The sequence below is a fragment of the Trichoderma ghanense genome (genome assembly GCF_004382785.1).
Source record: "Trichoderma ghanense strain CCMA-1212 chromosome Unknown scaffold_11, whole genome shotgun sequence".
Lineage (NCBI taxonomy): Eukaryota > Fungi > Ascomycota > Sordariomycetes > Hypocreales > Hypocreaceae > Trichoderma > Trichoderma ghanense.
In genome coordinates, this window is record NW_027395674.1 from 216869 (window position 1) to 236196 (window position 19328).

Genomic DNA, 19328 nt, shown 5'->3' on the forward strand with positions numbered 1-19328 from the left:
TTTTTTTTTTTTTTTTCACTCGCTTTGATGTTGGTCATCCTCGTATGGACGTCGGTTCCCTCGTTGGAACCTCTCACCTCCCGTCCCGCTCCCGCCACTCCCGTCTCTCCCGCAGGCGAAATCACCCTCGAAGCGAGTTACTATGTAGGTGTTCCTACTAGCCCGCCCAGGTACTAAAAAAGCACAAAAGTAAGAAACCATGGGGGATGAAAGAATCGCATCATCAACTTCATAATTGCAAGAGGAACAAATGTATCACCAATTCGCCCTCAAATATGCTCCAAGAAACCAGAAAAAGTAAAAACAAGAAAAGGCTGCTGAGCCGTCACAAAAACCCAACTACCTAAAACCGTCCACCCGTCCCCCCTCTCGCTCGCATCACCATCCGCATACGCACAAAAGCCAACCGAAGGATTTCGCGACTAGTCCGCCCTCCACCCCCAGACAGACAGTCCCACCTGCCCGGTTGCGGAGATGGTGGGAAGGGCCCTGGTTCCTGAACGTGGCCGCTCGGACATCCCCTGAAGACGCCATGGCTTGGGGCAAAAGAGGGGGGGGGCCGATGGTTGGCCCGGATCTAGATTGCAAGAGGCCGAGACAAACCCTCAACCAGTGCCGCTAGACTCCCAGTAGGTATGGGGATCGTAGCACTAAAGAGTCAAGCAAAAGGTCCGTCAACGAACCCCTTTGGTTGAGACAATCACAGTGCAACGGTTCTAGTCAGCGAGAGACAGAGGGACAAGCGATATGGACACAAGTGTCGAGTGCAGCGCACTTGAGCGTCGATAGAGTTCTCTGTGAAGATAGTCATAGTATAAAAAAGTCATGGGTATCTTTCCTGCCCCCTTCATTCCTAAGTGGCGAGAGGCGCCGCCGTCCCTGAGTACCCAAGAACTCATCATCCTTGCCGTCGTAAAAGTTGAGAGAGAAAGAGAAGAACAAATGAGAAGGTGCATCATGGAAAGAATCGAACGAGTCAAGCCCTCCGGAGCAGCACGCTCGGAGAGACGATTAAATAATATACCCGAATAGAAGCAATACAACCCATTCCTCCTTTGTCGTCATCATGTGCTTGATCGTCCATACGCTGAATTGGTCTCCGCCGATGAATGAGCGTCTGCGGAGGGAGTTCGGGTGTTGAGCTCCGTCATACTCTCCGAGTCGATTCCCTTTGATCTGTTTCCTGGCCTGAAATTGGCAATGCCGCGGCTGTGGCGTTTGTTCTCCTCCTGCGGGTCCGCTCCTCCCACCAGCTCCATCACCTCCGGCCGTTTGCCAGTCTTGATATCATCCCAAAAGCTCCTGCATGCTTCCCATGACGTGACGGCGTAAATGGCGGCGTTCCAGAATCCTTGCAGCGGAAGCACAAAGGCGCTCATGGTCTCGAGCGGTGCGTTGATCTCTTGGGCCCTGACGACGGAGTAGACTCGGTTGGCGCTCGACGGGATCCACGTGACGAGCAGGGCCGTGAAGAACAAAAGGGAACACTTTGCGTAGGCCCATGCCGCGTTGTTGATTTCGTAGTTTCGTCGTCGTGCCGGGTCCTTCTTCCTTCCTAGTCTCGACTTCTTGGCGGCCTCCGTGACAACAGGTCGAACGGGTTCGATCTTGTCGCCTGCGGGAGCACTGGCTGAGATATGCACCGAGTAGTTGGCATCCGGATCGGCGTGTGGGCGAAAGTCTGCAGGGTTCGGGGGCATAGCTTCCGAGGTCGTCACGGTCACCTCGGTTGTCCTGAGGGTGGTGATGACGTCGATGGATGAGAGACCTTCCGAGGAGTGAAAGTCGTTGAGCTGCTTGTGCTTCTCGTAGATTGTTCGTCCGGCTCGAATGTAGATGAAAAAGGTGGCGAAGATGACGACCCTAAACTTGCATTAATACAATTGATCCTGCCCCTCATTCCCGCCCGCTTCCGACGGAGTTAACTCACCAGACGGGGCCGTAGAACGTGGCAATACGGAAAACGTCCCATTCGGTTGTGATCCAACACCAAATAGTGGCATCGCCGTAAGCTCGATAGCCGTCTTTGTCCTTCAGGAATATGTAGACAAAAGCAGGAATGAAGGGAATGCCGTAGCAGCATAACAGATATGGAATCTCCATTCGCCGCAACTTTCTCGCGTCATACTTGTGGTAGAATGTCAGGTAGACGTTGAACGCCATGGCCAATGTCCAGAATGCATCTGCAGGCATGAACCTGTAAACAGTCAGCGGCGTCCTCATCGAAAAGGCGAGTGTTGTGTGTGTGAGAGTGCCTACATCTGAATGAGGAACCCTTGCAATTGGCAGCCGGGGGAGTGTGGCGAGTTGATGAAGCTTGTGGACATGAGCGTGCCCACATTCGTCATCATGTTGCCGAATGAAGCATAAAACACCAGTCTGTTGATGGGCTTGTGGAACGAGCTCGAGGCGCAAAAGGTCACAATGATGAAGACACATCCTATCAGCGAGACCACCGAGCAGCCTCGCTCGATGTTGCTGATGGTGTCCAGCACGCCTGCGTCGAGCTGACCCATCTTGGACAGTCGTTGTTGTCCGGCGATTCGAATGTTCAGGTGTGTATCATCGACGTTGAAAGCGGGACTGAAGCCTCGAGTCGATGAGGGGAAGACGTGCCGGCAGCTCCGGTCCTCGTCGTCGTCGTCGAGCTAGGAGGTCTGTTGATTCCCAGTGGAAAAGAATACGGCCCGTCCCTAGCAAGGCTCTCCGGAGGGGGACTTGATAGTATTATATGTGCTGGAACGATTGGAGGGGGAACTGGATCAGGGTTTGTGCTGATGGAGCGCACCAGTACGTCCAGTAGAGAGGGCAGGGGTCGATGAAGAGGGTGCGCAAGAGAGCGGCAGCACTACCAGTAGTGCCAAATTTCCAATTTGCGATTCATAACAGGGCAGGGACAGAATGGGAAGGGTCAACATCCATATGGAGCAGCATGGCAGCGAGCTTCTGTCCTAATGCTAGCTGGCCAGCCCTCTTAATGTAGTATCTGATCGACACAGTAAACCTGCTTCTTCGCCGCAACCACACGGACCGTGTTCCGGAGCCAGAAGCACGGGCGACTGCTCGAAAATGGCTTGCGAGCGGTACTCCGTAGCAATGTCGAAAAACAGCCAGGTGCCCATGTCTCATGTTGCCTGTCACCAGGGTGCTTGAGTGTTTGAACGGTTGGGGCGTCGAGTAGAACGGGGGGGCACATGTAGACGCAAGCCGTCTCTACTGATGCGATACGACGCGGCGAACAGGTCCAAGAAGCTCTGGGTGGGCAAGGCTAGCCCACGGTCGGAAGCCTAACGGCATCGTGGCTAGACTGGGGACCGGGGGAACGACGAGACGACGACGGAACCGAATCAACAGCAGCCGTATGGGGGAGCATCGTTGAAGGGCCGGAGATTGAGTCCAGTATCATGCATAGTGTGTGGATTGGGTCGGTGGAGATGCGGCATAGCCATGCAGAAGCGAGGTACATGCAGGGCCGTCGACTGGATTGATACCAGCTCAGGCGGCATCGTTTAGCCCGTGAACCATGTCCCGTTGGTCGGCGAACTTGCCAAGTATACCTGCAAACGTGGCAAAGCGTTTGACCTTGGACCGACATGGAACATTACTAGACGTTCGTTGTGTAGCTAGAGCCCTTGTTGAAGACTGTCTGGTCAGGGGCAGTCTGTCCTTTGCATCGAAGAAATGACAATTGTGCCCCGCCACCAAGCGTTTCGGGGATCTCCTCGTGTGTCCGGCATCTGGGGAATTCCTGACAGCAGCAGTAGATACGGAAGTATGACGAAGACCGTCTTACTTCCTGTAGCCATAGAATTACATGATATAAAGCACGGCATTGGAGCGTTTGAATAATGTATTGTTGAAGCCCGTAAGCGACGATCGCCAAAGGAAAACGCCAGAGTACCGTTTTCTCGGGCTTTCGCCTCATCCAAGGAGCGGACTAGCAGGTTGGCCTAAGCGACAGAGCATTTCGTTTGACTGGCTGCGTACTCGTACGGAGTGCGGACTGCAACTCTGGACAGAGGCCGTGCTGGGCCAAGGTGTCTTCGAACGGAAAGGCCCCCCCATACTGTACTACCCAATGGCCGGGGCTTGGGCTAGCGTGGCTGCTGCAGAGTCATGAACCCTGAACGCAGGGGAAAAAGCATCCGGAATTCGACTCCACAGGCTCGAGGTACGAGCAGTTTCGCGTAGGGCTAGCTGGTGCCTAGTCGACGAAAGCATCCCGTGAGTGACGATATCAAGAGTCCCCCATTTGGTGTTTGATCTGCAAAAAGCGATGCGGAGGTGCAAGTGAATGGTTCATCGTAAGCAGCTAGACGGCGACAGCAGAAGTTCTAGACTAGTTTCAAGATAACGCCGTGGGAGCCGCAAGTCAGCCCCGACATATCAAGGCGATTAGACAGACGCTTTGGTCATCATGTGCAAAGGATCGATCCGTCCTAATGAGGCCAAATGACCAACTTAGACATGGGCTCCACGATACCAAGGCGCGGGGTAAGGAGCGGCCAAGACTATTGGAATCGCCACCAGATGCTCATCTCATGGCGATCGAATCTTGCCAAGAGAGGCAGCTCTTCGAGAAGTTGGACAACATCGAGGTGCAATCTGCGTTTGCTTCGGGGTTCTGACGAGCGATGGCGGGCCACGACTTTGTACCTGCAGGAAATACGTAGTATATCATGCCCATGTGCGGCAGCAATTGTTGACCGTTTGCTCTATGTATCTGCACCTGCATGTCAGCACTACTAGCCTCGAGCCCGTCCAATGATGGAGCGCCAGAGACGGCTCCTTTTGCCTCTTGCTGGTCCCTTGAATTTTTCTTTTCTCATCTCTGCAAACTTCATGACAAACATGCGGCTGGGCTCTCGCGGTGAGCGCAGGTAGCCGCCCGCAGCGGGTCAGAGCCCAAGAGTTGGACTTGGCTTGGTTGCCTGGGCTGGCGTGGGTGAATTCAGCCTAAGAAATCGAAAATTCCGGTGACATCTGCCGCTGGCTGAGCTAGAGCTGTCAGTGCGACTAGCGGGAGGAGGGAAGATTGCGAGTTCTTGGTTGGGGGATCTGGCGCGAGGCAATAGCGTGGTGAGGAGAGAGGAGGAGACTGAGATCAATGAGGAGGGACAGATTGGGCTGCTTGCTGTCGATGACCAATTCTATTTGGTGCCGTGCTGTTCCTGGCTCTCGGGCCGTCAGTGTCCCCGTGCTTTCCCCCAGGTCCAGCTCCAGTGGCTGCTCCCCTTTCTTCACCGGGCGCCTCAACAGTTACAGTTAGTCGTACCTGCATCTAGCAGGCAGTTACCTGCTGTGCGATAGCCCCCTGGCCCTCTGCATCGGCTGCGCACTAACGTGACCCCTGTACCCGCACGTCGTCATGATCCATGCTCGCCATGTTTGCGGCCTGCAGCCCATCGTCAAACGCTGCATCTTCATCTTCGCCTCCTCCAGCCCAGCATCGTCCGGAGAAGCCAGTGCCGCAACAGCTCGAGCCCGCCATCGACTAAATTGCCGACGATCCAAATTCTCCAGCGGCAGCAGATCAGGCGAGCGCAATAACGCCAGCCGACGCCGTTTGGGAGATTCGCTGCCCCCGATCAGCGCCTCACCAGCCAAACGAGGCAGCGTCGCTCATGCTAGCCCGTGCGAGATCCTGGCAGCCACGGCCGTCCAGGTTCGATGCATCTGCTAAAGATTCGACCTTTGAACCGTCTAGACCGTCCGAACCGTCATACTGCATGGTATATCAAGCCGTCGAGGCGACGAACAGGCATGCCCCACACGCGCATTTCCCGTTTGATGCCAGCATCGCCAGGGAATCCTCGAAAAGGCCGACAAAAGGGGGCTGGCCGTTGACAGACCAGGCCGATGCGTCCATACCGCCAGTTGACGGCTTCAAACGGACTGCTGCAAGTGCGCGTACTACTCGAGGACAGCTGAGGTACGGGGGGCTTGCCACGGGTTCGCCACTGATGCTCTTCGTCTTTCCAAATTTGCATCGACTTGATATGGTAACACGGCAGCGAGTCATGCTTCCCCCTCTACGAAAGCATGAGAGTCATGCTCGGTGGGACTCTGCAGCGCCGCGATTGCCCTTTGGTATCACCGGCCGGCGGCCGCACGGAACGGCATGGACGAAAAATTTCAACGGACTCCTCTCCTGACCCATTCCCGTCTTACGCGGCGGGAACACCGTATCAACATGTGGCCTCGCGAGGCTGGAGCACGGATGCCCGAGCACGGCCATGCCATGCTGCAGACGGACAGACAAGGTTTTGAAATCATGCTGCCACGACGGATGCTAGGCGAGCGCGAGGCGCCATCAGACAACGACTCGGCACTTTTCATTTGGCGGCAATCGAGTCCACGTCGATGGCTGCTGGACTTGCTGTCGATCATGTCGCGGCTCTTCAAAACACTCCCATGTCAGCCTTGCCTGCTATCTTGCTTCTCGCGACCGACCCCCCAAAAAAGGAGCGCCAAGCATCTGTTTCAAGACGGTCTTTTCTCGGGCACACTTCGACACTCACTTGGTCATCCCAGGTCGACTCCTGTTCATAATATGGAGTCCGTATGCATCTGTGGATACAAGCTTCTCAACTCCCTAGGGCAACTTTAGCCTTGAAATGCTCCGAAGCTATCGTATCGTTAGACAACCATAGCTCCAGGTTTCAGGCTCGCCCGCGTTTGATTCGACGACATGGTCGGTGTCGGTGTGCGGAAGCACGTTGCGTCTCGCTGATCGTTTCTGAAGGCCATCTTCGACAACCGTCGTTTTGCAAGACTGGTGCGCATTGAGCTCTTCCAACTCTTGAGGACCTGAATATGATTGTCAAGTGTGGCAGTCGCGGACACTTGCTGCTTCAAGGAAGGCTGGTCCATTTAGTCGGAACTGTGCACCCGGTCATCTCCTGGTGACCATGCCTGGTCTTGGGGTTTCAAGACCTTGCTGAGATCAAAGAGGGGTTCTCGACGAGTCGTTGTTGATTACATTGCACAGCAATGCTGCGTGCTCAACGAAAGGACCCGAGTCTCCAAGGTCCAGCGACGCGGTGTTCACAATCAGTCCGCATGACCTTCGATCCCACAGGCGATACGCCGAGTAACGCGGAGTCTTACTTACATTGTTCCATTCTCTCAGCGGCTAGGCACGGCGGACGAGCTTCCGACACCAAAGATACTAACACGACTCAGGCATGCCTGAAGAGGTCAAACCTAGAGAGCTCTTGAGGAGTCGTTCACGATCCAACGGGCGCACGGCATCTATGACTACTGCTAAATTAAGAAGTCAATAGTTGCTTCCATTGGGCCTCAGTAGACCATCCGCTCGTCCGCCTGCCAATCTGCTTGGACAACGACTTGGACCACGACAAAGATTGCAATTTTTTTTTTTTTTGGAAGGGTTTTCTCGCAGCAAAAAATGGCAACTGCAAGTTCTTGACGGTCAAAGATTGCACGTCTGTGCTCTCTTGTCTTTTTTACATCCCTGCCTCAGGGGTAGAGGCATTGCATTGACTGCCATCCCGGAACTCGCTCGCCATGATTGCAGTTGACTCACAGTCGAGGCGGGAAATGACTAAAGCAGATGAATGATTGATGCAAGGAGAAGCGAGACACAGAAAGAGCTTGAAGATCAAACTCAGAAGGTGAGCAGACGAGGAGAGGGCGAGTCTAGACGTAACAAGTGACAATGTGTCTCTATTTTTCATTTTCTACTCATGTCGCGATTCTAGTACCTGCAGCTAGTGTCCCCTACCAAGGAAAACTAAGGCCCAAGGCGCAGGAGTCAAGGTTCTTTACTCTTTGTGGATTGCCTTTTTCCCTGCTCCTCACCATGAGATGCGATATATGCTTTGCCCCGTGGGCTTTGACAAGCCTGGAAACTGCGAGACAGTCTCCTTGGCTCTCTTCCTCTTTGCTCTCGTTCCCAGAAGTGACTCAGACCAATGAAGGCTCACCCTATATGCTCCAAGCATACAAGACGAAATGGGGATGTTGATCTTGCGTACTTCACCTCTTCCACCACTCGGGATGGGAAGACATCCCCGACAGCTGGAGTAGACGACGGATATGCACCGTTGATGCACAGTGATACCATTTCGACGAACCTTGCCAAGATCGAACGAGTGTCTTCATCATTGAAATATGCATATCCAGCTTTGCTGCATGAAGTTTCCGTTTGCGAACGTCGGGTAGGGTATACGTCTCCTCTAGAGCTCGAAGCCCGGCAGAGGAACTACAGCCGACATCTACTTACCCTGTTGATGCACAATGGCACGAAATCCTCATAACGCCTACATGATTTGGATTGATGAGTGGGAATAATATTTAGTCCTCCATGGATTGAGTTGAAGGTTAGAAGGGAGGACGCGTGGATAAGTATTTTACAATGCCAACTGATAGAGAGCATCAAAACTTCAGCATATCATGTAAGATCGACCATCATGAAGCGAGGAGCGATGCCATTCAGCATGGCTAGCGAGACGATTGTCAGTCGTTCGAAGATACTCTCATCCATAAAAAAATATCATATTAGCTGAAAAGCAAAAAGCAGAGCGTCGGCCCGATCTGATAGGGCAACTCGCTTTAACAGGGCATATCGTTATCTTCGTTGACAGCTGGTATCACCCCATGGCCATCCAATGTGTAAGAATGAGCATAATCACTCAACCTTTGATTATTTCTTCAAAAGTAAGTATATTGAAGGTAATGTGGACAACACCAGATTGACAAACTACATTGTACCGCTCAAGAATCCCATCCAAACCTTCATATTCACAATAAAGTCCCATAACCTACTCCATACACACGTACTGCGCTCATAACTTATACATGGCAAATCACCGGAACGGGCATTTTGTTCCTTCAAACTCCCTTTCCGTTCATTTCGTCAATCCAAAAAAAAAGGAGTCAATTCAATAGGGATGTAGATGCAGGGCAGATACCCAGCCTCTTCAACGCCATAGAACCTACCCCATAGCTCATACCTGTTTTACACCACCGTGCAAAACTTCAGCCATCTCATTATTTTTCCGCATGCCGCATATCAAAACGATGCTTTCTGAATCTGTATACATGAAGAATAGAGTCAGCCCTCCTGATGGATCCTGAAGGAAAAATACCCAAAGGAAAAATACCTGTAGAAAAGTCGAGTTGTCCCAAACTCCCGTCCATATCCATCGTCTTCCAGCATCCAACCCTATGTCTCAAGTCTTCACTCATAAAAATGGGTAGGAACGTAAAAAAAAAAAAAAAAAGCCGTCATGGAAATAAGTACAAAGGAGAACCTGATGATATTCACTCATTACTATTATATGTAATAAAATCCGGCATTCTCTTTCACCTCAAGCTTACCATTCAGTTTTCGTGTCTGTTCCTGTTCCATGCATCTCTGCTTCCTAACACTAAGCGGATAAGAGGCAGAATCGATCAACTTCCTCGTGCTGAGCAAGGAGACAATACATAAAACTCAGAAGGACCTTCTTGAGTTCGTATAGTCACTCTTTGGAATGTGGTAGAGGCTCAATCAGAGCACCAACCAAGGCACTACCCATTCAAATCTCAGAGCCCACTCAAAATATAGCATGACCTCACATCAAACTACCAGTTCACTCGTGCAGCATCAAACTGTCTCTCACACACTCGCCATGCTTACGAAGATCCATCTCATAACTTCCATCATCGGTTGTCTTCTTCCCCGGCACAAGATCAATTTGAATCGTCAACATGGCAACACATCTACATCATGCCGCAAAAACCCTCTCACAAATCATTTCAAATCACCAATGGCAAACCACCACCTGTAGAGCTCCCAACAACAATTCTCTCAGCTCACCCGTCATCCAATACATCTCACTCACAAAATAAGCGCACTTACACACACGTATTGCTACATGTACGCTAATGTTACGCCAGCAAGCCGTTGACAGCTAGCAATCACCTCGCCATGAAGGATTGAAGCCTGCTGGACGATGCGCTGGCTAGTTGGTGGCCATACGTGTGCACTCACCTACCTACGCAGCGCCGGATCCCAATCTGACCACCTTGAATCACTGGCTGCATGTGCCAACAAAGTAGTACCGTCCTCTCCATATGCACGTCAGCCTACCTGTGCACCTCGTCCGCCTTGCGGACTACAGACACAATGCCCCAGACGCTCATACCGTGAGCATGGAGGGATTTATCGCGTATCGGAGCCATTCGGCTCTCTCTCACATCTATGTGACGTGAAAATGCGAATGCAGCCGCCTGCTTACTCGCTTTGTGACAAGTCTCCCTTTCACGAGCAGAGTAATGGCTCCATTGTGGCATCAAAGTGACAGATCGCATATCGGTTATAAATCCTCGCATTTGCCTCTCGGAAAGCCGCATCAGTAAGACGGCCGCCGGGACTCAAGAGAGCTCCAGCAAGCCAGCGTCTCGTCATGCTATGAAGAGGCATACGTGCTTGCAATCAAGGCGCTGTCTTGGTTCTCGGGTCTGCACAAATCTCATCAAGGCCAGGCATGCATATGTAAGTGCTGGAAGAAAGGAAAAAAAAGAAAAGCGCGACATTGCCTCACAAATGGCGTCTCCCGCTGCCCAGTTTTTATCAGTGCCTCTCACGGTAACAGGAGGTAGAGGGCGTGGAAGAAGGCTTCCCGTCTCAGCACTCTCGCATGCAGCGCTCATGCATGGCTCAGACGACACCATGTAGGGTCGCAGAAGCGCATGACATGCATCGCGACTATGCGACTTGCGGACAAGAGTGCATGTGCCCTAAACTCGAAGCGAGCCGTCTCGCACCAACAGCCCGAGGACCGAGAGAGCATCTGCATATCCGTGAATAAACGTGATGCGACCTTCTGCGGCCACAGGGCTACCTTCAACACCATGATGGCCCTGGAGTACCTGTACTTTGCGCCAGATGCCGCGTCAAGAGAAGAAGCCTGTGCCTGTCTCATGCCGTCGAGGGGTGGGGAAGCAGAGGCTCCATATTGAGGACGAGGATCGGTCCGCTTCGGCTTCCGGGGAGCTGCTTCTCGCTGGAGCCACAAGGTTGGCGATGATGGGAACATCATGAATAGTGAGCAAGGGCAAGTAAGCAGAATGATGAATCAGAGGAACATCACTGGATCCATTCTCTTGCGAAAGCAAATTGCCACCCGGCTGCCCGGTCGCCCGGATCTTATTGAGGCCGTATGAAATGAAAAGGGGGCAAAGAAATAGTTTAGAGAAGATGATGAACAAGCCAGGCACTTGAGAAGCGCTGACAGAACAGCGAGCTCATCAAACACCTGGCTGTCGGCGTATCAAGAAAAATAAGATGAAAGAAAAAAAAACATGGAATTTTGCCTCAAACACAGAGCAACCCCTTGTCAGAATTCAGAACATGCACCAAATTCTTGTTGCGAGAGAGGAAGCACAAAGGAAAAGCAAGAAACAGCATACACTGACTGATTGCAGGAGACTGAAAGACAGGGAAAGAAAATTGGAGGAAAAGGGGGAGAAGAGCAAAAGGGCAAAGGGGGCATCTTTCATTGCCTCCATCTAGAGCTCCAAGCCAAAGGCGCCGGAGCGTGCAAAAGGCCGACCCGATGTGTGTTTTCCATCTATCCAATCCAGAAACGAAAATAGGGGGAAATTGCTTCACCGTATCTTGAAAAATCTTGTCCAAACACCAAATCGCAAAGGGGAAAACAAAAGGCCACTCCCAAACATGATCTGCAAATCAGCTTAGCCGCCGCTGTTGAACAAAGAAATTTTAACGACAATACCGCCAAACCCGAAGCAAATAAAAGGTCAAGATATGAGAGGAAAGTGAAATGAGAGAATCAGCCACAAGCTCTTATCAGCTTCAGCCATATTCGGTCATGGCATCGCTATTGTCAATGGGCTCATGTTGTTGATGGACGTGTCTGGGACCGCCGTCGGACGCAGCCCGCGACAGCTGCCGTGATCCTTGGCGAGAGGAAGATTCCGAGTTGTCGCTGGTGATGGGCTTGAAGAAGCCATCCGTCAGCGACATGGTGCTATCACGCCACCAGTAATGCATCACGTCGCATTGCCAGCGCCACATATCTCGAATCTTCAGAGACCGGCTGGCCTGGAAGGTGGATCGCAGCAGCACGGCGTTGAGGGGAGACAGCCGCAGCTGGTGAAGAAGCCATCGGTTCACATAATCAGCCTTCTTCCCGCCATCACACTCCCGCATGAGGTTGTCAATGGCATACTCCTTGGATGCCAGTCTCTTCCTCACACCCTTTTCTGGATGGTGATTCGGGAGTCGAATGGCTGCTTTGAGCGCGCCCAGCGGGGTGAGCGGCTCATCAGCTAGCACATGGTCCGGCTGGGAAAGCAGTTCGTTGAATTCGGCATGGCCCAGTGACTTACGGCTGCTCAGAATCGTATGCTCTTCGTCCAGATCCAGATCCTCGTATTTGACCTGCGGATCTAGCGCATATTCCATCTTGATGGACATGTGCTTCTTCATGACCCCTCTGTCTTCGCACATCTTCCGGAGCTGACTGACCCGAGCTTCCAGGCTGACTACCACGCCGTGCATCCTCGCTTCTTCGGACGGAAACTCGTCAAAGAATTCCTTCATGTCCACTTCATCCGAGGCCCTCTGATTGGTCGTCTTCTTCAACTGCTGTTCTTCCTCGTACTGTTCTCGCGTAGAGAGTAGGTCTGCATATTCGTCGCGGGCGTTCCCAAGATAGCCTATCGCTGATGTCAAGTCGACATACAGAGGATGGGCATCTTCAGCAGGGCCGAATGGGGAAATGCCCCTGAGCTCATACGGTATCTCTGCCTGGTCAGTGTTGAATTTGGCAGCACCAGAGTCGCTGGAAATGTCTGGCGGGCGCTCCTCTTTCGTCTGCTCAGCGGCCAAGATGCTGAAGAAGCGAGTCTCGAGGATGCTCAGATCACGTTCTTCCTCGTCCAGCATGGCCTCTAGAGTCTCATAGCTGGACTCCAAGACTTGATAATCATCTCTCAGCTGCTGCATCTTTTCCAGACGCGATTGCAAAACTTTTGTAGGGGCATTGAATGGCTCTTCTTGACTGACCAGCAAAGGTCTGACGACACTCATGAACGCATTGTCAGCGGTGTCTTTCTCGCGTCTCTTTTCCCGTAGCTCTTTTCTCCTCGACCGCATCTCAGCTCTCGTGCCGCTCAGTTTAGCCCGCTTTTCTTTCAACTGCTGCCATAGCGTCTCTATTTCGCCGTGTGATGAGTCGTTGGATTGCACGGAACCCTCCAGGTGGGACTCGGTGTCGGTGGGATGCAGAACTGCAGAAATGTCACCCAATCTCGATCGAGATCTCGTTGGACTCCTCGACTTTTCGTACTGCGACACCCAGGCTGTGATTTGATTGGCTGCCGACGATCTGCTCTGCGGTGCTGACGGCCCAAAGGCCCGACCAGCAGGCAGCTGTGGCGGAAACTGCCGAGAATTACGGTAGGCAATTGGGTCTTCATTGGATGAGGACGAAGAGCTCCACGCTCCGTCATCTTCAGGTCTGGTCAGTGAAAAAGTCAGTGCTTCCTCCTCAGAGCCATTGCTCCGCCGGCGGCCCAACCGTCCCGAGTCCCGTCTACCTCGCGAAGGCCGCGGCCGTACGTAATTGCTGGCTGAATAGCCGGAAGCAGACTGGACCAAATGTTGCGTGCCGAGCGACGATCGGGAAACCTGAGAAGACGAAGACGGGTGAGTCTGATCAGCTAGGCTTAGATCCGGTCCGCTCGTCGTTGGAAGACTAGAAAAGTAAGATGAGGATGTTAGAGGAGGCGAGTTGAGTGGCGGTGGAGGCGGAGGCGGCGGATGAGGAGGGACACCACGACGTCTTGCTCCGTAGCCATCATCGGCCCCGTTCACTCCAGAGAGTAATAGGAAGGACGGGGATGCCTGAGCCATGCCTGTAGTGGGAGGAGACAATGGGACTTGAGGGGGGTTGTGTCGAGAGAAACCTGCCGGGCTCAGGTGATGGTCTCGGGCAGCGCCGTTCAGGCTCCTCGGCACAAGCCGACTTGCTCCCCTTGCTCCGCCACGGCCTCTTCCACGGCCCCATCCCGCGCCTCGCCGGGAAGGCAGAGGAAGAGCCGGGGGCAGGAGAGGAAGAGGAGAGAAGGCATCGGAGGCCCTGCCGGGGAGAGGCGTTCGACTGCCAGCCGAGGCAAAGGGGGTCAGCGGTGGGCTGGACACGACAGGATCAGGCGTGGTGACCCTGCTGGATATTGTCGACGTGTCGCTATGGAGCCGCCATCGATCGCTCTCCCTAAAGTCCTCGTCCTCGTGCGATGATGGTGCGGCGGCAACGAATGTGACGGGCGGCACGTCCGCAGGGCCGTCCATGTTGCCGCTGATCGGATCGCCCCCAGATGGGATGCGTGGGCTGACCCGTCCCTGGTCTTCGGCGGCGTCCATGGAGGCGGCTCGAGGATGCTGGCAGTGGCTCAACGCTCAGCATCGCCGTTCGCTGATCATCCTTCCGGGTCGATGGCATCCAGAGTCGCGGAGGCGTGGCGATTTGACAGCGGGTAGCGGGACGCGGTACAGATGCGAGAGGTGCCAGATCGAGGCCACACGAGGCTCTGCAGATCTAGAGGTGAGAGGCAGCGGGTCTGATGCGGCTCCGGTCCGTGCATCCAGCGAGATTCTTCGTGCAAAGAGCGACGGAGCGTGTGCAGACGCTGGAGACGGCGAGCGGAATGAGCCAGGCCAGCTAGTCGCCCTGCGGCCACATGGGAGAGAGTGAGACAGACGGACGAGCGTGTCTGATGCCGGGTGTCGTGAGGCGAGACAAGCGTGGAATCGCCCGTGTTCCGTCTGTGTCCGAGTACAAGTACAGTAACAGTCCAGACAGCTGCCCATAGCGTCAGCCAGCCACATGGCCCAGTGCAGCAGCCGCCGGGTCAAGCCCCTGTGGCCGCTGGAGCCAGCACTGTCGTCGACGCCTCGCCGGACCGCTGGAGGCGCTATCAGCGCACCGCCCACGGCGTTCGCACCAGCCCGCTGTTCCGCTAGCCCTTCAGCGCCACAGCGCCGTCCGGCCACTAACGACAAGTGCTCGCAGCGCTAAAGGCCTCGCCAGAGCTCCACCTCACGGGACGGCTGGCGCCAGCGAGGTGCTGGGGTAAGGGCGGGGCCTTCCGTCCCTAGCGGCGTCAAGCGGCCTGCACCAGCCCCAGGTGGGCATGTCACTCTACCTCGACATCATCACATCGCCCTCGACCCGCATGCGGGAAAATACGACCAGTCCCTTCTTCAGCACGCCCGTGCAGCTTGGCGACGATGGCAGCAAAACACCTGGTCGTCGCTCGGCGCTGGGGCTCCTGCGGCCCAGCCACCTGACAGGGCCTTGAGCCGAAGGGCTGCAGGACGAGGTGCAGGACAAGGTGCATGGCGGAGATGTGTCGATGGTGGCAAGGCACCTGCTGCTGCGATTGACTCGACTCATCCTACTGTACATGACTGGCCCGTCACTACTCACCAACGGCGAAGCTATCGATGTGCTTGGCCGCACGAAGTACGAGTGCGGCAGGGACCAAGGTGAGGCAGCGATTGAAGGCAGCGCGCTGACACCCGGCGTTGGCCTGGCTTGGATGGAGACGCAGAGACGAGAGAGACGAGACGGAGACAGAGGGACACAGCTCTATTGAGCTCAGCGCAGACGCACAGCAAAACGAGCACAAGGCCGCACACCACCTCCGAATCGGGACCGCCTCGACGGGGCCTCAGCGATCGTCCCATAGCGCAATGCGACCACTAGACAACGTCAAGATGCGTGTTGCGCGCAGAGGAGCAGCCCATTAGCCCGAGGGACCCTGGTCTGCGCGCACTTGGACGGCCGGCATGCGGCATTGCCCTTTCACATTGTCTTTCGTTCCGCTCCTACAGGATGTATGTAGGTACGGAGGATACAACAGCTACGACAGCTCCAGCAGCTGCAGCGACGCCACGCCACGGCCATGGCCTTGATCTGCCCGCCTCGGCGGCGGCAGCTCGAGGCCATGGAGCTGTAGCTAAACAAGCGCCCAGCGACGGGATGCATGCCAGATGTCTCCATAATCCTAATCCGCTGCTCTGCTAGCAGCAGCTCGCAGCAATGCACCCACTCAACCGTGCGGCACCACCCAATACCTACATGTGCAGTCAAGCCAGCAGGCCCGGGGAGCATTCGGACCAGGAAGCAGGCGGACGACCCACGGAGGCTCGCGCCAATCTGGGGCCCAAACGTTCCCCTCCCGCCCGCCGCTGGTTTATCATCTCGCGCGGGAGCTGTTGGAGAGCTGCTTTTCCTCTGCCTGCTGCCGACGCCGCTGCTGCTACTTCTCCTGCTCACAATCTTCCTCAAGAGACCTTGCAGTCCTCATTGCGTCCGACCTGCAAACCCGTCTGCCTGCTCCCTCCCGGTCTGTCCCCCGATAAGAGGTGTCTTTGCGCTGGTGCTCAGACCGTTCGGGCGTCCCCCGGTCCTTTGCGCCGTCCAGCACCAATCGCCGGATGATCCTGTAGCCTCTCCCGCGCTGCTCTGGGCGCAAAATGCCACAATGTACCACGGCTCCAAGTCAAAATCGCATCAATGGGGCAGCTGGTCCGACTGGGTTCTGGACGAGCAGCACCGCCGCTACTATCGCTTTCGCCAGGATTCCGAAGGTGTGAAGATCCTCCCCGCGCTTGACGATTTCTCATCACCGCCAACACTTGAGGGTGCTGCTTGCTAGGGAATTACGACTATGACTGGGACCAGCGCGACTCGGCCGCTGCCGCTCATGCCCAGACGCCGCGAGACACCACGATCAGCGACATAACGGAGGGCCTCAAGGGCCTCACTACCGACTACGACGGCTCATGTGCGTTGAACCCGCTGACCCGCCGGCTGCGCGAGGGACGGCTCTCCTGGAGTGTGGCGGCCGCGATCGGCAATCTCATGGTAGAATCGGTAACTGACGCCGGAGGGCTTCGCAGTATCCGAAGAGCATCTACCGAGCTCGAAATCCGGCCGGCCCAAGAGCAAGCACAGGCACCGCACAGGCTCTCGCGACGAGGACTCGGCTCAACATGCCTACAGGACATCGACGGCACATTCTTCACATGCAGCCCAGGCGGGGCAGTACGAGTACATGGCGAGTCAATGTAAGCTGCAGTTGCGCCGAACCTCCATCTCAGTCGTTTACAGTGAGTCTTATGAATAGACGTCCACGGATCATCCGAAGCGCAGTATTACCAGCGGTCGGCATCAGGTACTTGGCCAATGGCTCGTATCCCAAAGGTGTTGAGAACCGTGAGAATGACTGACGAGATTTTGTTGGCGGGGTAGAATCCCAGTCGGCTCCTTCGTATGGCAGAGAGGATCGATCAGCTGGTGAGTAACTTGACAATTGCTCGACCAATGTTTCCGCCGTTGCGTTTGCTTCCCATTTTGTCGAGCAAGAATGCCTGGTCCAATGCTAAATCTTGGAGCCAGACCGACCAATACGCGGGTACGACGAGCGAAGTCACTTCGACGAGCGGAAACACAGTCCTGACCAAGACCCCGAAGACGACGAGTTGGCAGACACCATCGCGGCAAGCCAGCAGTACAACTACAACGCATACGCGACGCCTGGAGAATCATCAGCTTCGGCTTACGGTTCGGCGCTCATCTGTCACGCTTCGTACAGGCTGAAACTAATGCAATGGCAGCTCAATATGACGAGGACGAAGACGAAGGTCCACCGACGCCCAAGGCGCAGTCAGGTGCAGGGAGCTACCATATCACAGCGCTCGAGGAGCCATTGGAAGAGCTGGATCCCCGTAGGTCCTTGTCGCCATCCTTGGGAAGCGCTAGCGGAGCTGATGTTCAAAAACAGGTTACAGAGTTGAGCCGTCCAGCAAGTTCCAGCCCGGCGAGGTGTGTGCAAGGCATTTCTAACTCGATGTTTTCGGGGCAACGAGTCTGCTGACACCGATTTGGAAAGATATTCAAAGTCCATTGGTCAGAGCCGCAAGGTGCCAGTTCTGAAAGCGCCCCAAGCGTGTCGGGCAAGCACGAGATCCAGAATCGATTCGGAACCAAGTTTTTCGTTGGATTTCGGCGCTTTATCGTGATAGCAAATGACCAGGGCCATTGCACTTGCGTGTAAGTGCATTGAGACCGATCTCCACGCTGCAGAAGAGACCTTCTAACCGACAACAGACCGATTCTAACGTACGGCGGCAAGGGCTGCAAGAAGAAAGGTGTCAAGGCTGACAAGCACGGCATCATTTATGAGCGCGGCAGCAAGCCGCGACTACTTGACAAGGAGCCAAAGCTGGGATTCCCTCCCGTGAGAGTCGAGATGAAGGAGGAGGGCGAGAAGCTTTCCAAAGAGTCCCGCGTCAACTACTCCAAGCTGGTCACGGTGGAACACAACGTCAAAGTGTTCTTCATTGGGTCGATTGTGTACAATGACTGGGACCTCGTGAGCGATGCCGTCAACCACTGCTGGAACAAGAAGAACCATCAGAAGCAAAGGCATCGGTAGGACTGGGGAGGAATGGCATGGCCCGCACAGACACGTTTTATATCATTGCACAGGCGGCTGCGCGTATGAGCGCGTCGCATTCGATGGGCTGCCTTGCTACGGCAGCGCGCCCATCCACAAAATACGTTTCCTCGGTAATGGATCCCGCGATGCCATAGTTGCTGCGAAAACTGTGTTTGGCGTCTTTTGAGCTGGAAAGAGGACGAGTCACCTTTACAGCACAGTATGCACGACCACAGTTGGCGAGCATGATTGTCCTCTCGTCAGAAGTTTTGTTGCTTTGAAGTGTCCCTTTGGCTTTTTTTTTGAGCAGAACGGCGGCAGCTCAGAGTTCCAGCCGCGTTAAGAGGGTTGGGTTGCATTCACATGCATTGGTTGACCCATGTGGTGGAAACAGTACACAACATTGCTCGGCTAAAGCTCATGAGAATGCATGATTTGTCTTTCATCTTGCTTATATTGGATATGCCGGTGACATGTCGAGGGGTGTGCTATCTTCCTGGCATATTTATGATACAACTCTCGATGCCTACCGCCAGAACGCTTGCCGTTGCTGCTGTGGTGTGCAGGAGGATGCATCTTACCTTGAGTTGACATGAGTCGGATCACGATATCATAGCATTATAGTACAAACGACTATCTTTATCCTTTGAATGAAATGTGTACGAAATGCGTAAAGAAAGATGTTTTTTCAACGCCTGTCCTGTTACCTCCCTCTAAGTAGCGGATAGGATGAGAGAAGATGATGCTACCGCACGATGGGGGACTTTTTTCCGTTGAAACCAAGTCGTCACAGGGTATAACGATTAATTGCAACTACAAGGACTTACCAAGACACTCAATTT

The 19328-nt window shown here is 54.3% G+C and overlaps 5 protein-coding genes across 5 annotated transcripts; 3 read left to right on the forward strand and 2 right to left on the reverse strand.

The window, feature by feature from the left end:
- Window positions 1–1064: 1064 nt before the first annotated feature.
- CCMA1212_008055 (uncharacterized protein) lies at window positions 1065–2516 on the reverse strand (the record flags this gene model as incomplete). Its single annotated transcript, XM_073705208.1, has 3 exons — window positions 1065–1863; window positions 1931–2197; window positions 2260–2516. 3 exons carry the CDS (start codon window positions 2514–2516, stop codon window positions 1065–1067), a joined length of 1323 nt encoding a protein of 440 aa, XP_073556012.1.
- A 3605-nt stretch (window positions 2517–6121) lies between these two features.
- Window positions 6122–6610, forward strand: CCMA1212_008056 (uncharacterized protein; the record flags this gene model as incomplete). Its single annotated transcript, XM_073705209.1, has 1 exon — window positions 6122–6610. One exon carries the CDS (start codon window positions 6122–6124, stop codon window positions 6608–6610), a length of 489 nt encoding a protein of 162 aa, XP_073556011.1.
- Window positions 6611–11827: 5217 nt separating this feature from the next.
- On the reverse strand, window positions 11828–14401 carry CCMA1212_008057 (uncharacterized protein; the record flags this gene model as incomplete). The annotated part of the gene is made up of 1 exon (XM_073705210.1): window positions 11828–14401. The coding sequence occupies one exon, from the start codon at window positions 14399–14401 to the stop codon at window positions 11828–11830; it is 2574 nt and encodes an 857-aa protein (XP_073556010.1).
- Window positions 14400–16484, forward strand: CCMA1212_008058 (uncharacterized protein; the record flags this gene model as incomplete). The annotated part of the gene is made up of 4 exons (XM_073705211.1): window positions 14400–14728; window positions 15059–15526; window positions 15758–15995; window positions 16074–16484. The coding sequence occupies 4 exons, from the start codon at window positions 14400–14402 to the stop codon at window positions 16482–16484; spliced, it is 1446 nt and encodes a 481-aa protein (XP_073556006.1).
- A 43-nt stretch (window positions 16485–16527) lies between these two features.
- On the forward strand, window positions 16528–18483 carry CCMA1212_008060 (uncharacterized protein; the record flags this gene model as incomplete). Its single annotated transcript, XM_073705212.1, has 10 exons — window positions 16528–16633; window positions 16702–16881; window positions 16946–17113; window positions 17173–17220; window positions 17298–17342; window positions 17445–17609; window positions 17663–17773; window positions 17830–17870; window positions 17938–18098; window positions 18156–18483. 10 exons carry the CDS (start codon window positions 16528–16530, stop codon window positions 18481–18483), a joined length of 1353 nt encoding a protein of 450 aa, XP_073556220.1.
- Between the last annotated feature and the right edge of the window lie 845 nt (window positions 18484–19328).